The sequence below is a fragment of the Glycine max genome, chromosome 14 (genome assembly GCF_000004515.6).
Source record: "Glycine max cultivar Williams 82 chromosome 14, Glycine_max_v4.0, whole genome shotgun sequence".
NCBI lineage: Eukaryota > Viridiplantae > Streptophyta > Magnoliopsida > Fabales > Fabaceae > Glycine > Glycine max.
In genome coordinates, this window is record NC_038250.2 from 6,925,760 (window position 1) to 6,942,918 (window position 17,159).

At 30.6% G+C, this 17,159-nt stretch overlaps 2 protein-coding genes and 1 pseudogene across 2 annotated transcripts; all 3 read right to left on the reverse strand.

The window, feature by feature from the left end:
- Positions 1-75: 75 nt before the first annotated feature.
- On the reverse strand, positions 76-3,149 carry LOC100777122 (patatin-like protein 2). Its single transcript, XM_003544404.5, has 7 exons — positions 2,853-3,149; positions 2,471-2,652; positions 2,000-2,189; positions 1,327-1,488; positions 890-1,192; positions 447-622; positions 76-317 (listed from the first exon to the last, which is right to left on the reverse strand). The coding sequence occupies exons 1-7, from the start codon at positions 2,991-2,993 to the stop codon at positions 245-247; spliced, it is 1,227 nt and encodes a 408-aa protein (XP_003544452.1). The 5' UTR covers positions 2,994-3,149; the 3' UTR covers positions 76-244.
- A 3,829-nt stretch (positions 3,150-6,978) lies between these two features.
- Positions 6,979-8,831, reverse strand: LOC106795770 (patatin-like protein 2; annotated as a pseudogene).
- Positions 8,832-10,128: 1,297 nt separating this feature from the next.
- Positions 10,129-13,425, reverse strand: LOC100777639 (patatin-like protein 2). The gene is made up of 7 exons (XM_003544405.5): positions 13,171-13,425; positions 12,539-12,720; positions 12,220-12,412; positions 11,764-11,922; positions 11,201-11,509; positions 10,564-10,739; positions 10,129-10,286 (listed from the first exon to the last, which is right to left on the reverse strand). Exons 1-7 carry the CDS (start codon positions 13,306-13,308, stop codon positions 10,217-10,219), a joined length of 1,227 nt encoding a protein of 408 aa, XP_003544453.1. The 5' UTR covers positions 13,309-13,425; the 3' UTR covers positions 10,129-10,216.
- Between the last annotated feature and the right edge of the window lie 3,734 nt (positions 13,426-17,159).

Genomic DNA, 17,159 nt, shown 5'->3' on the forward strand with positions numbered 1-17,159 from the left:
TAAGAATCTATATTAACTCACTTGATTTACTACTGGTGCAGAGAATCTAAGTAAAAAATAAAAAATATAACAAACTAGCCCCTAAAGTTACATTTTTATCAATAAGCAATTCAATTTTTGACATCAATCTTAAACAAGTTCTACTAAAATATTTCACAGATTTGTCTTCTGTGAGAGCAACAAATTATACAAACAGTGATTAAATCACTCAAGCTGATGGATTAATCGAAAGGGCCTGTATAAACTAGAATGTCTTTTTAGTGTGTGGGGATCTCATTTCACGGAGTCTCCTTTCTTGTGAAAGTATTTTTGCAAACCTGAAGACATTAGAATCAAATGTTATTATAATATAATTGTAATGCCTAATTGAATTGCAATAGACATAGTAATTAAATAAGATACAACACTAATGTGAATATACCCTTTTTTTTTATAAATTAACTAACCTTTTAAGAGCATCTTCATTGGTTTCCCTGTTTTTTAGTGGCTCAAAGAGACCATTCTCTAAATTGATCCTAGAGACTGGTTTCTTTAACAGTTTTTCTCCAACGTGGCAAAGCTTCTCCAAGTTCTCCTTTGTAGCAATGTCAACTGAAGAATCTGTTCCGGTCAATGTGTCATCCTACAATGTTGTTGAACAAATTTGATCATTTTTTGCATATATAATTATAATATTTGGTTTATATATAAAGAAAAGAAATATATATATATATATATATATATATATATATATACATTATTTTTATATTATATATGAAGAGAAACTTATATAAAATTAATTTAATGATTGAAAGAAAAAGAGAGAAAAAAATTATAAATTCAAATCACTCTAATTAACATTCTAAAAAAAATACTAACATTTGTTAATAAAAAATATCTAAAAAATTACCTGTATTCGAAGGTAATTATCTTCTGAATGAAGTGCTTGAGTCACAGCAGATAAATGAAAATCCACCATATCTGAACTGGATTGGGAGAAAACATCAATTAAAGGATTACTACCACTTTGGGTTAGCCAATCCAATAAACCCCATTTGGCTGCCATTTGTGCATTGAATTTTTCCTCATTTTTGGCTGTCCCGGTGCCTATTGAAATTATTAGGAAGCGACCATATTCCATTGGCTTAATTGGAAAGAAATCAGGATTTTGCATAATGATTTGCTTTGTAACTTCGTTCATGGCAACTAAGGTCTGGATCATGCATTTTCCAAAAATAAAAATAAACAGTTAGTGATGCTTCCGATATGATTAATCAATATATAGTAACTAATTAAATAAAATTTCAAAAACATGCAATTAATTAGTGAATATATAATTAGACATACCGGGTTATTTGCACAAACACCACCATCAATGAGGTTGAATTCGTGTACGTTTCCTTTTGAATCTTGATTGTTGAAATTGTGAGCGGGGAGATAGGTAGGTGCAGCAGACGTGCTGATGCATATGTCTGAGAGTTTAGCATCCATGCAAGGGGATATCTTAAGCTGCATGAATTTCAATTAATCATTTTAGGTTATGGTTTATCACTGACTTATTTTCTGCATAAAAGAAAAATCACTGACTTGATTTTGTTAAACTAAATTAGTAACAGCCCTTCGAAGCAATATATAATTAGTTTTTTTTATCTATTAACATTAAACTGGTTTAAGAATATTGATATATAATTTTCATTTAGTAACTGAAAAATTAGAAAATAAAAATAAATGAATTAACTTTTTTTCTACTTTTTCATTTAATTGCTGTTATATAAAAATAAATAAATTATATGCATGATCATAGCTGGTTTAAACCAACAGGAATATTATCGTATTATAGTTGTAAAAGACAATTATTTCTCTTATGAGTTAACAATTACTGTTTGAGATACTCGCTCTTGGTTGCCGAATTCCTTTGGAGTCCAACTATTACCACAAACCTCGCCGGAAAGTGGGAAGAAAATTCATTTCAAAAGTGAATTGAAAAGAAAGAAGAAAGAGAGAGAGAGAGAGAGTTAACCTTATAAGATGAGAAAATAATGGGTTGCAAAGACTTGATGTCGAAAGTGGGAATGACAACGTTGGTGAGTGTCTCATGCAACCGAATGTCTCCAAGTTTCTCTTTCACGACCTCATGCAGGTATTTCCCGTCGTATTTGGGTCCTCCCAGAGATCTTATCATCTTTGCTAATATCGTCCCACCAAGGCCACTGCGATATTAGTGCATGCCAAATATTATCAATTTTCTCAATTATTATAATAATAAATTTGACTGATTAGATTGATTAAAGAACTAAAAAAAAGTATATTTATTATGTAAATCATAAAAGAGAATAAAAATAATCATAGACAACATAACTTTTTTGTCTTCCAATAAACACAATTTACTTTAAGTTCCTTAATTATTGAGATACATTTATCTATACTAATTATAAGTTGTTTAATTAAACAGAAAGTAATAAAGAAAGATAGAGATGCATGTATTAATTACCTATGCTGTGGGAAAATTTTAGGACAGTGGTCCATGTAAAAAGGCTTGATATCTTTGGCAGCGAAAAGAGGTCGATTATTGTTGTCTGGAGCAGTTATCATAGCAGTTACAAGACCTCCTGTGCTTGTTCCTGATATCACATCAAAATAGTCTGCAAGCCTCGCTTCTGGACCGTCCAACTCCTGCATTGCATCATCATGGCCCCGATGAATATATATGTCGTTATGAATTAAACATTTCATTTTGGTTGGTTATGAATTATTATTAGTAATATACTATTATGTCATGGTTTTGTTAAGGAAAAAATATATATATAGCTCATCAGTGATGGATTAATTAGAAGATAAACAACAATATTTGTATAGCTAGATGATCAATATACCTGAAGCTGGGATTCAAGGAAACCAATAATGGTAGCGGGGATGATGCCCCGAATCCCACCCCCATCGATGCTAAGAATAGTTACTAGGTTTCCATAAGTTGGAGGCTGAATTTGTTCAATCGATGACTCTGCTCTCTCCATTGGAAATTATGGCAAATTGGAGGTTAATTAGTGTGTGCACAAAGTATTCTCTCTTTGAGTAAGGGTTAACGTTAAGAGAATAATATGCTGAAAGAAAAAGCTGTATGTAGTTTCTTATGGGCAGAAAGCAAAATGCAAGATTTAGGGTTTGTTGGTAGCTAGATTGGCACGCCTGTACTGATATTTATAGTGGCACGACACGACCCTATAAATTTGGATTAGTGCACAGTTTAGTTGAATTCAAAAGAGCAAGTAGAGATAATTTAATATTGAAGGAAGACATAGTCAATGGTAAAAAATGAGGAACTGGTAAGCCTAATAGGACACACGGTTCCGTTGTTTGAAATGTGCTATTGTCCAAACAGTAAAAGACGACTACATAACTTTCCTAGTTTACCGAAGACTATAACCATTAATGGCGATGGCTTTTGAAAATAATATCTATGAAGAGCGTGTCATACGAAGAAGTGAACCATACTTGTTTAGATTCAAAGGAGACTTGTCAAGAATTAATGCACAGGTTACTAGGTGATGTACGTGAAGCAGACGGAAGTTAGGTTTAAGTCATCTATTTAATTAGAAGTATTATTTTTAACTTTTATAAAAACCTATATATAAAAGTCGCATTTTTTAAGTGGACATATATTATAGGAAGGAGTCACCTCCATGAGTTCAGCTTCTTTCTAAGTATGACTTAGAATAGTAATAATAAGGACTATATATATTATTTTTAAATTGATTACTGGTTCTTTTGAAAGTTTTACATATATTATTTAGGAGGTCGTGCAACTTGCTATCGAAATTTTTTAATGTTTATATATATTATATTGTTTATTTAAGTTGTGTATGAATTCTAATTTCTTTCTTTTATAATCTTGAAAAACAAATATATATATATATATATATATATATATATATATATATATATATATATATATATATATATATATATTAGATGCAATAATAAAACACGATAAAAAAAAAAGCTATAATAAATTCATAACATTTTGTTGGTGACTACTTAGAATTTATTTTCGTTAAAAAAAATCAGAATTTATTTAGTCCTGGAGACCTTATTTAAGTTTTATTTTTTTAAGGGAAACCTTATTTAAGTTGGTGACTGCAAGCTTGCACCATGTGGGATGTAAACGCTTTGTATTTATTCATTTTTATGTTACAAAACTCTTAGTATTTATTTATTTTTGGGTTACAAAACGCTTTGAAATTTAGTCTCTTTTGGTTCTCGTCATTGAAAGTCTATACCATGCATGTTTACGTTTGGGTTACGCAATATTCTATTTAAATTATAAAAATACATGCATGCATCTTAATTTTAAAACGCACCTTATTAAAATAGAGAATTCATAAGAAATTATATAATGACATACAATCAAAGGAGAACATGCATATATCATAGTGATGATTGTTTCACTAGTGTAGAAAGCGCCTTTTACATCAATTATTAGCAACATTCTACGTCGGTTTTGCACTGTCTTTGAAGCCGCCGTCATTGAAAGCAAAGACTTTCGACAACGGTCGAAAAACCACCATCTTGGAAGAGTCAATGATACAAAGACGTTTTTCCTTTCAACACCATCTTTGCAAGTAACCCTTCAAAGATGGTTTTTACGATAACATCGTCGTAGAATGGTACCATTCAACGACGATGTTTATGATAAACTCGGCTTTGAATGTTAATCATTCTAAGACGATTTTGTGGTAAACACCATCGTAAAATAGTATCATTCAACTACGGTGTTTGTCATAAAACCCGATTTTGAATGGTTACATCATACGACGGTTTTTATCTCAAAATCGTCTTAGAATGGTCAATATTCAAAGTCAGGTTTATCATAAACACCATCGTTGCATGGTACCATTCTACGACGATGTACATAAAAACCGTCTTTGAATGACACCATTCTAAAATGGTTATTAAGTATACACCATCGTAAAAATGGTACCAATCAACGACAATTATATGATTTTCACTTTGAATGTGTTCCTTCAATGGTAGCTAATAATCATCTTTGAATGTGTTCCTTCAATGGTAGCATTCAACTGCACCTATATGATTTTCACTTACACTTATTTGATCTTCACTACACCTATTCATTACTTTTTCGTTGATTTTTTTTTATCAATGGTAGACATATGTTGACTTTGTTTTGAATTGAGATTTAAGTTCCAAATCAAATATATATAGAAGTATACAGAACATAAAGTGGTAATGAATGTTTCTCAACATATCATCTTATTTAATAGGTGAAAAACATAATTCATAATATGATTAAGCCTTAAAGATAAGCATATTTCATAAATACATATAATCAAAATCATGATTATAGGCTTAAAAAATTGAATGTCATCCATTCAGAATAACACACATTTGTAATAGGAGCTATTTAATCCTTATAATATTCATCTCAAATTGTATATGTTTGTGATGCTACTACGGAATTATACAGCATGCACAACACTAGGAATTGTTGAAACAAGCGCAGAACCTTTTACTTAAAACCCTTGAGTTAATTATCCTTCAAGGCTCAAGTTTCCACGAAAAACAAATCAAGTATGAATCTAGATTCATACTTTTATAAATATTTAATTCAAATTATTTGAATCATTTTCTATTTTGTCATACAAGGGTGCATGTGCCTGTTGAAAACCCTCTTGCCCAATATCGCAAATCATATCTTCTATACGATTTCCCATGTTTGCATTAACTGGCTCAGACTGTGAGATTGTTGCCATGTCCTACGATTCCCTGTGCCATATCCATTTTGTGTAATTCGGAACTATCTCATCACAGATAAGATGAGATCTTATGTCATTTGTTGTTTGGCGTCTCCCATTTGCATAGTTGACACATGGACATAAATATTTCCCCCCGCAAATATGGTGCATTAGATTGAGCAAACTGCAGAAAATCTTCGACACCATTCTCATAATCTTCACTTATACGTGATATTTTCATTCAACTTCGATCCATGTTTCCCCTTTGCTGTGAAACTTCAGTAAGTTGTTTGACATACATGAAAACCTCACTTTTTTTCCTTATAGGTGTGACCCTATCCCATTCAGGAAGACACTGTTTACAGTACATTCGTACGCATGGGTACGTCGATTTATTTTTTAATTTTGACTAAATTTTGGCAACATTTCACATTGATCTCTAAGTACACGACATGAAAACAGTGATATCTAATGATCCACCACATTCAAGTATGCACCCAGAGAACAAAGTGAAATGCAGTATATCAAAATTATGTCTAATTTAACAAATAAACAGTTAACCCATACTTACGAATGTACTATAAACAAAAAGCCCTCCAAAATTATCCAAACGGTCAATTCAAGATTCAACACATTGATTAATGCAAATTGTCCGTATTAATCAATGTATTGAATCTCAAATGGGAAACTATGGTTTGCTCGCAATGCACATAAGTGTTATACAAAACAATACACATATACCAACAAGCTAAGCACATAAGTGTTATACAAAACAATACACTTATGTTATTATTGAACTTGTTGTTGACTTATTATGCTCAAATCAACCAATGTGCATCAAGTTACGTGCCATGTGTTCATAATTTGAAAATTTGATATTTGAAAATTTATACCTTATGACTCTTTCTAATAGTTTCTTCCCTTTGAGCTTCATTAATACTCTTTTTCTTATGTAAAAATTGATTTTTTTTTGTTGCATTCAAATGAAATTAATTATCTCAAAATCACTTTTCAACAAACTTATCCAAACAAAATCGATAATCAATCATACATTAGTGTCGTGTTATAATTAACGACCTGTATTCGGTGACTTATATTTATATTTACAACACTGAAGATCCTTTAACTATGCACTTAGCGTCCGCTAAAAGCCAGCATTTTTACACTGAAAATAAGAGAATAACAATGGAATTCAGAGTAAGATTTTTTATTATTGTACTCTGTTTACAACTGATACACAAAAGCTGGGTACAAATAAAAATAAAACAAACAAATTAACTACCTGAAGTTAATTTTCTTAAATAAGCGATTTAATTTTTGTGAGAACAAATACGAACAGTAACTAAGTCACTGGAGCTGATAGAATCGAAATTGCCAGTCTAAAATGAATGGAACTAGAATGCCTTTTTAGTGTGTGGGGATCTCATTTCACGGAGTCTTCTCTCTTGTTAAAGTACTTTTGCAAACCTGAATACATTAAAAACAAATGCGTTAGTACATAATACAATTGTGATGTGTAACTGCATTGCAATATACGTGGTAATTATTAAAGCAACTAATATATGCCCTTTTTAGCTAACCTTTTGAGAGCATGTTCATTGGTTTGTCCATTTTTCAGTGGTTGAAAGAGACCATTCTCTAAATTGACCCCAGAGACTGGTTTCTTTAACAGATTTTCTCTAATTTGGCTAAGTTTCTCCAAGTTCTCCTTTGTAGCAATGTCAACCGAAGAATCCGTTCCAGTCAATGTGTCATCCTATACAATGATGTTGTTCAACAAATTAATTTGATCATTTATGAAATATGCTTATATATATATATATATATAGAGACTACATATAGAGACTTTTGTATATTTGTTTGGGAAATTACCTGAATTCAAAGGTAATTATCTTGTGAATGAAGTGCATGAGTCACAGCAGATAAATGGAAATCCACCATATCTGCACTGGATTGAGTGAAAACATTAATTAAGGGAGTACTGCCACTTTGGGTTAGCCAATCCAATAACCCCCATTTGGCTGCCATTTGTGCATTGAATTTTTCCTCATTTATGGATGTCCCGGTGCCTATTGAAATTATTAGGATGCGACCCTATATATTCCAGAGGCTTGATTGGAAAGAAGTCGGAATTTTGCTTAATAATTTGCTTTCTAACTTCGTTCATGGCAACTAAGGTCTCGATCATACAATTCAAAAACCAAAAAAAACAGTTAGTGATGCTTCCGATATATATGATTAATCATTATATAATATTTAGTTATATAAAATTTTGAATGACAATTAATTAGTGAATATATAATTACTCATACTGGGTTATTTGCACAAACACCACCATCAATGAGGTTGAATTTGTGTATGTTCCCATTTGAATCTTGGTTGTTGAAATTGTGGGCAGGGAGATAAGTAGGTGCAGCGGACGTGCTAATACATATGTCTGAAAGCTTAGCATCCAAGGAAGGAGAATTCTTAATCTACATGAATTTCAAATCTTTTTAGGATATGTTTCTTTTTTATTGGTTAGAATAGAATATAGGAAATTTACAACCCTCATATATCATATTTAATTAATTGAATTAAATCTTCTTAACTTTTATGTTATGTTTTCCTCACCTTTTCATTTAGTAAAACCTTTCTATTAGAGTATTCCTCGCCTTTTCCTTAATTTTAATTCTCTAATGAGTTGATTTTTTTAAAAAAGCATAATATATAACTAATTTATAAACATTGACATATATTAACTGAAAATAGAAACTAAAAATACATCAATTATTTTTGTTTTCCTTTAATTACATAAAATTAAAAATTATCTATATTGATGAACATGGCTGGCTCTATACAAACAAATGTATCATCTTATTCTAGAAAGTAAAGAGAAATATTTTTATCTTATTAGTCAATAATTACTGTTGGAGACAATATATATATATATATATATATATATATATATATATATATATATATATATATATATATATATATATATATATATATATATATGCCCCAACCTCCAACACTACCCCGAAAGTGGGAAGAAAATTCATTTCAAAAGTTAATCTGATAAGACGAGAAAAGGATGGGTTGCAAAGACTTGATATCAAATTAAAGGTGGGAATGACAACATAAGGGTAACTTGGATATTTCATTTTGGGTTGTAGGTAGTTATTTTAGTTATGATTTTTGTTATGGGAAATCAATACTGATTTTCTATATTTACAAATTGTTGATTGATATATCTCTCACTTAAATTCTTTTGTTATCATTCTTGTCCAATTCTTTTCTGATTTTAGAAGAAAGCTTTACTTCTCTGAAGTTAGTTGGATAGTTGTGATCTTGGGCAAGGTTTTGCAACATATGGTATCTAAGAGCTTGGTTCAACAAGATGATCAACTGCGAAGTTCAATCCGAAGAAGTTCACAAGGAAAAAATGATTTGGAATCTAGAGATTGAAAATGAAGGCATTGCTTGTTATGTAGAGGCATTGGGTGGAGACAAAGTTTTCCTAAACAAAGTGTCTAAAGTAGAGAAGAAAACAATAATGGAAAAAGCACACGACGTCATCATCTTGAATCTTGGAGATCGAGTAATGTGAGAGGTATTGAAGGAGAAGAAATTGTTGGTGTTTGGAGCAAGTTGGAAAGCCTCCACATGACAAAATCATTAGCAAATAGGCTAATCTTGAAGAAAAGATTACACTTTCCAGATGGCAGTTGGAAAAACTGTTAAAGAAACCAGTCTCTAGGATCAATTTAGAGAATGGTCTCTTTGAGCCACTAAAAAACAGGGAAACCAATGAAGATGCTCTTGAAAGGTTAGTTAATTAAAAAAAAAAGGTATATTCACATTAGTGTTGTATCTTATTTAATTACTATGTCTATTGCAATTCAATTACGCATTACAATTATATTATAATAACATTTGATTCTAATGTCTTCAGGTTTGCAAAAATACTTTCACAAGAAAGGAGACTCCGTGAAATGAGATCCCCACACACTAAAAAGACATTCTAGTTTATACAGGCCCTTTCGATTCCATCAGCTTGAGTGATTTAATCACTGTTTGTATAATTTGTTGCTCTCACAGAAGACAAATCTGTGAAATATTTTAGTAGAACTTGTTTAAGATTGATGTCAAAAATTGAATTGCTTATTGATAAAAATGTAACTTTAGGGGCTAGTTTGTTATATTTTTTATTTTTTACTTAGATTCTCTGCACCAGTAGTAAATCAAGTGAGTTAATATAGATTCTTACTCTCAATTTTATTGTTATTCTCAAATTCTTAGATCCACTACTAGAAACTTTAATGACATAATTTAGAGACGAACAATATTTCATCCTTATGCCCGATTGAGTAAATTTAGAGCATGAGCATATATAAGGATGAAAAAACCAGGGTGATGATGATGGCACCTCGTTAATATATATATAACATCAACCATAATATTACACTGATAGTGATTAATACAACTAGTTATCCTTTCAACGTTCAAGGATTTGCATTAGCGGACATTTGAGATTTACGAAATTGCTTCTGTTTGGATAGTCGTTCCGCAAACCTGAAACAAATTATAGTCAATCGTGAAACTGTGACTTAAAATAAGGCACATCAAAAATAAATCTCGAAAAAATAATCGTTAACACTTTTCCCTATTTGTATGGATTTTGTATAATAAAAATTAAATTGTTTGTATAAATACTATAAGTATATACTATAACAATATTATCAACGTAATTACCACGAGTATGATGAATTAATCAATGATATATGTTCATTTCTTATATTAATTAATAATTATTTGGCAATATATATACGTATATGGGATTTTAATATACCCCTTCAAGGCTTCTTCGTTTGTTTCATAAGATTTAACAGGTTCATAAACGCCCGTCTTCAAGTTAACCTTTGAAACCGGCTTCTTTAATAATGACTCCCCAACTTTGACGAGATCATTCAAATTCTTCTCCGTAGCCATGTCAACAGAAGACATGTCCCCAATTAATGTATCGTCCTACAAAATTTGAATGAATTTAATATAAGGATTTATTTCTATGACAATTATTATTTGACTTTAAGGTTTATACATTATAAAATAATTTTATACTCTTATTTAATAATAAATCATTGTTTAATTATTTTAAAATAACTATTTTAAAAATTAACAAACTTATTATACATATTATGGTTATGAGTTATGGGTTGTGATAGATTATGTAATTTATGCAGGTTTCTTTCTATAAGTTTTAGATATATTAATTATTTTTTCTTTAAATATAATAAAAAATAATTAAATAAATAAAGTGATAAGAAAAAGAAAATGTTGAAATGATAATACACATGATAAATTTAATATAATTAATTAAATTATCTATTTTTCTTAGAAAAAATGTTAATTAATTGAAAGAATTTTATAATTAAAAACCAATAAAGTATATTTGTTGAATTATGACATAAAAAATAGGGAATGAAAACCTGGATTCGGAGGTAGTTATGCTCAGAATTGAGTGCACGAACAAGGGAAGAGATATGAAAGTCAACCATGTCAGCACTGGCTTGACTAAATGCATCAATCAAAGGGGTGCCACCATTGGCTGTGGTTACCCAACTCAAGATACCCCATTGAGCTGCTTCAAGAGCACTGTATTTCATTTCTTGTTTCTGAGAACCTGTTCCCAATGATATCACCAAAAACTTGTCGTATTGCATCGGTTCCACATTTAAGCTATCACATGGCCCTTCATGACATATTTGGTTCGTAACTTCTGCCATGGCCACCAGTGCCTGGAATACCAAATTAACATATATACCACATCCTTATTTGTCAATTAAATTGATGATTTATATACATCTTAGTCATCATATAATACTACCTCTATTCGTCACTATACTATAACTTGTTTCTTATAATAAAGAACGGAGTTAGGATCGTTTTTGCATGCTTAAGAATTTTTTAATTAGTTTTAACCATTAGTTATTCATATTTGAATTATATCGTTAAAATTTACTCCTTTCATTTGAATTATAAGATTGTGTACCGGGTTATTTGCAGCAACGCCACCGTCTATAAGGTCGAATTTGCTGACACCGTGGTGGGTTTTGGTTTCAAAGGAATGAGCTGGAAGATATGTTGGAGCTGCCGAAGTTGAAATGCATATATCAGACAACGATGCATTCAAATCTGGCCTCTTCTTCAGCTGTGATATATATATATCACATGTGAGATTAATATTTCATATAAATGTAAGAGAAAGACACACACGTACATATGTATGTGATAATATTAATTTTGTTTATTTCCTATAATACATGTTATTACAATCCTTATTATTTATGAATTTTCTGCAAATTTTATATGAAAATCTGAAAGAAAAGACTTTCTGTAATTTTGATTTTCAAATAAAACTTCCTTGGATAATTAGTTTCTTGTGAATATGATTTTTTTTCCATAACAAATATATTTTATATAATAAATTAAGAGAAAAAGGATGAACCTGGAAGCTGGAAAAGATGGTAGGTTGAAGGCGCTTGATGTCAAATGCTGGGATGACGACATTGGTCAAAGTTTGGTGCAATTTTGTTTCTCCTAATTTTTCCCTAATAAGCCTGTGTAAGTACTTGCCGTTGTATTGTGGTCCAAACAGAGTTCTTGTGAACTTCACCATAGATGAGAATAAATTCCAGCACCTATATATATATATATATTCAGGACCATTACACTGTAAATTAGTATATATTGATAGATAAAATATATATAGCATGGTTGATTTGGAATGAAGTTTAATTATGCATGGTAAAGTAAATGGTGTTTACTTATTTTGTGGGAAGATTTTTGGGGTATGCTCAAGGTAGAAATTCTTAATATCCTTGGCTGCATACAAGGGTCGGTTATTTTCATTTGGAGCAGTGAGCATTGCAGTCACTAATCCTCCAGTACTTGTTCCCGCAATCACATCAAAGTAATCTGCCAATCTTACATGGTCTCCATCTAGCTTCTGCAATCATGCACCACAGTTGGCATTAATTAAAATGTTAATTATAATTAAGCTAGAAGACCTAGACTAAATTAAAGTTAATTTATATAGTACTAGCTATATATATAAAATAAATTGCACGCAAATAAAATAAGTATACTACGTACATAAACTTCCAGAAGGTAATAATAATCAATAAAATTATCGTTTTCGTGATGTGATCTTTATTATATTATATCGATCTATAGCAATATATTTTGATGCACGACGTTAACTAGTATAGTTGACTTTAATTACTTAGCATTAGGGGGGATGGAAGGGATCAAATCCCCTCAATAAATAAAGTTTTTATAAAAATAATTATAATCTTACAACAAAGTATATATAAAAATTTATTTACTTTAAAGTTTAAGCCCTCTAGTGAATGATTTTTTTTTTAATTTGTACCTATTTATATAGTTAGCATATTACCTGAAGTTCTGATTCGAGGAAGCCAAGTATAATTCCTGGAATGATTCCCCGAATGCCACCCCCATCAATACTAAGAACGGTAACAAGGTGTCCATCATCGCATGGAATTGGAGATACAAGTTCTTTCGTTGCTTCCATTGAGTTGAATTAAAGGGCAAAGAAAACTCCTAAACTCTTCAACAAGCTTATTGCTATTCAGAAGATCTAGTTTTCATGGCTTAATTTGATTATGAGAAGTTCTATATATAGATCAGCAAACTGAATAAACATTCGGGGAAATTAATCCTTCTAATTATTGGCTTGTTTTAAGCGTGTCAAATTAATCTCCAAAATAACATGGATAATATCATTTTCAACAAAGACAAATTGATTACTTCTACACTTTATTTTATTTTTTACCAGCTATATACTTCACATGTTAATCATGTTTTTTACCAGCTATATACTTCACATGTTAATCATGTTTTTTGATAGTGACGGACCAATCAAAAGATGAATGGATTTATGGGAGACGAATTTAATATTCAAACGATTCATCGTAGGGCAGATCAAACACTAAAAACACAGTACTATCTTTTGGTTCTCCGCCACAGCTTGCTTGAATAATTAATACATATACAGTAACCTCTTATGTTGCCTTGTATTTAAAATACAAATTATATATATATATATATAGAGAGAGAGAGAGAGAGAGTAATTCTTCGCATGTTAATCGTGTCTTCGATAAGGCGAAGAGCATGCATGGAGACAGAATACCAAACAATCAAACCCTAAACCAATTATTTTTTTAAACTCCGCACATTTTGGCATGTGCTTGTTTAAACTCATCATTTCATCACTTTGATATTCTAAGTTTTTCCTCCATGTTAGTGTGTTTTGGAACTGCAAATTTGAAGCATTGATTTTACATCCACACTCTGTGTTTATTGAATTTTACATATAAGAATTTGAATTGTCAAACTTCCACAACCATTTAACATCCACACTAAGTTAGACATAAAGAATTCAAAAGATTACAAAATTCAAACAATATATTGTGCTCCTAAGAAAAGAAAGTCCATCTCCAATTAAATTAACCGCATCTTCCCATTTCAACAAAATATATATATATATATATATATATATATATATATATATATACACCCATTTATTTTATATTTTCTGAATTAAAAATATCATAAAAATTAAGTCCTTCATTGGAGCATTAATTACCCATCCAAATTATATCATACCAAAATTTAATAAACACCCCTTTCCTACCTTAACAACTTCCTAAATAAACCAATCCTTTACCTTCACCAATTAAACAAATATCCTTCCACTATAAAGAAGAAAGTTGGACCAAATTATCATTTCAAATTAGGGTTATGTTGTTATAAAACACAGGAAAACAAAAAAAAAGTTTGAATTGTGTTTTCAACAAATTAATTTTCACAAATCTATTTACATAAGAAGATACTTCTTATGTAGAATAACATACTTAGCTAGTTTGAAAAGACAATTAATATAAATTCTTTTTAAACATGAGTATAGTCTTAAAACTTGTTAAGTTTTTAGAAACCGTTTAAAGCATTTTAAGAAAGATATAAGGTGTAGGATAAATCATAAAAACATAAGAGTTTTATACTTAATTCATCTGTAATTCAAGACTACATCCAATCAAAGGTTTCAATAATAGTAACAGATAAGAGACTTGTACTTGTATTATTTTACTATCAAGTCTTGAGGTTCAACACAAGTTTTCTTTAACTTGTTTCTCCAAGCAATCACCCCAAGTATTATTTGCAGACGCGCCTTTCTAGCTAGACTCACACCCAAGTCTTCTTTGAAACAAAACTTGTTGGATTTCTATCGTTTTCACTTAGAAAAGTTTTAATGGTAAGATTCATTAACTACTTTATCTTAGCTCAAGAGGAATGTTAATGTATAAGCATAGTTGAAGTCTAAAACTTTTTAAACTAAGAGAGTTTACAACGAAAGCTCATATAAAGATAACTAAAGTTCAAGTTCAAGGTCAACAAAAGATAATCCAATTAGTAAAAATTAAACTCATATTTTATAAGAAGGTAAATTCAAATCTCGTTACTAATATGAAGATTTTATTTACGGATAATTTATGAGTACTTCTATAAACACTTTTTAAACCTTGAGTCATATCCTAGTCTTGATTTATATAAGTGAGATGAACCATATTAGATAATATGATTTCCTTTTTTAGAGACAAAGTCTTTATTGTTTGAGTGATGGGAAATTTAATCCATTTATGAAAACTACAAATGGAACAAACAATTGGTTGCTTTGATCCCAACTAGATTGCCTAACAACCAAAAGCCCGAACAGCAAAGCCTGATATCATAAATAGATTAAAAACAAGGAACAAGACAAGAAAGCTTGGGAGAACATGAAGCCTAACCCAAAGCAAACAAAACATAGGTATGACATCAATATGTATCATTCAAACACATAATTAGCTTATCTAGAAGGAGCTTTTCACAATAGAACTTCTAGATAAGCTGTTATTCTAAAAGTCCTTCTAGATAAATTTATTCAAACCGGCCTTAATTAAGCAAAAAGCAAAATACATCATCCGTAAAATAGCCCCCCAGGTTGCTTTGTGCAATCATTAACTTTGTAAGTATAATATTAATTTAATAATGTTATAGGATATCAAATTCATGTTAATGGGTCTAATTTAGTTGGTTAAATATAAGATGTGTGATATTATAAACCTTTTGATATTATCTTTAATTTCTATAAATAAAAAATAAAATATTGAATCCATAACTTGATTTGATTATGAGATCATGTAAGATAAAATCAAACTACTACAATTACAAATCTTAACATGTGTGTGAAGACATCCCACAAGAATATAAATATCATATATATATATATATATATATATATATATATATATATATATATTGTCGCAATCTATCATTCGACGGGAGGACAAGGGCAAAATAGATATAAGTCAAAGCATCCATCTCCAAGGGAGAAAACAAGCGGAGTTGACACCAACGTTTATTCGAGGAAAACTTTAGAAAAACAAAATGAGGTATGCGAATTTTGAAAATAAGGTTTGAGAGTTGTTTACGCATGGAGAATGTATTAGCACCCAACGCGCTCGTCACAAGGGACGACAACCTTTAATCGAGTGTGTAAAAATGTGACTTCAATATTATTTATTTTCCCTTTTTATTTTTTTGGGGTTGGCAAGGATGTTGTCCTTGCTCCTACGTATTCTCAGGTGCGATGAGGAATTTTGACCTACGTAGTTCTTTAAGTCTGAATGTTTATGTGTTAAATTGATTTTTATGTTTTTGAAATATTCCTTTTAATTGCGAACAAAAAGTCGTTTAAGGCGTTAGATCTTGAAACGTTGTTTTAAATTTTGAAAGCGGAGAGAATCGTTAAGGCGTTGGACCTTGAAATGATCTTTTAAATTTGAAAAGCGAAGAGAATTGTTAAGGCGTTGGACCTCGAAACGATCTCAAGTGATATTTGATAAAATAAAAAAAGTTAGTTATGGGTTGGTTTTATCTTGATTTTGTTTATTAACTTTCAGTCTCTTTAAAAACAACTTTACGACACTAGTGATCATTTAAGATTGAACTTTACAAAGAAAAACGAGATCACCAATAACAAATGGAGAAGATGGATGTGCACATAATAACAAGGGAGACCCCTAAGAGTACATAGATCACATTCAAATTTTAAAAACAAAATTAACCGACGGTCGCATGAAGAACACAGAACAAGAAAATGACGTAGGGAATGATTGCGGTTGCGATTCGGTTGTGTCTTGGCTTCGTTTGCTCTTCTTTCTTCTTCTTTTTTCTCTCTTCTCTTAATTCCCTCACCTTCTGAACCTTGGAACCCTTCCTCAGCCTCCCTAGCATGCTTATTTATAAGAAAATGGGCACTTGGGGCAAAGGCAGTTCGCCCAAGCGAGTTGGTTCCTTCACCCTAAAGCAATTTGGGGGCCC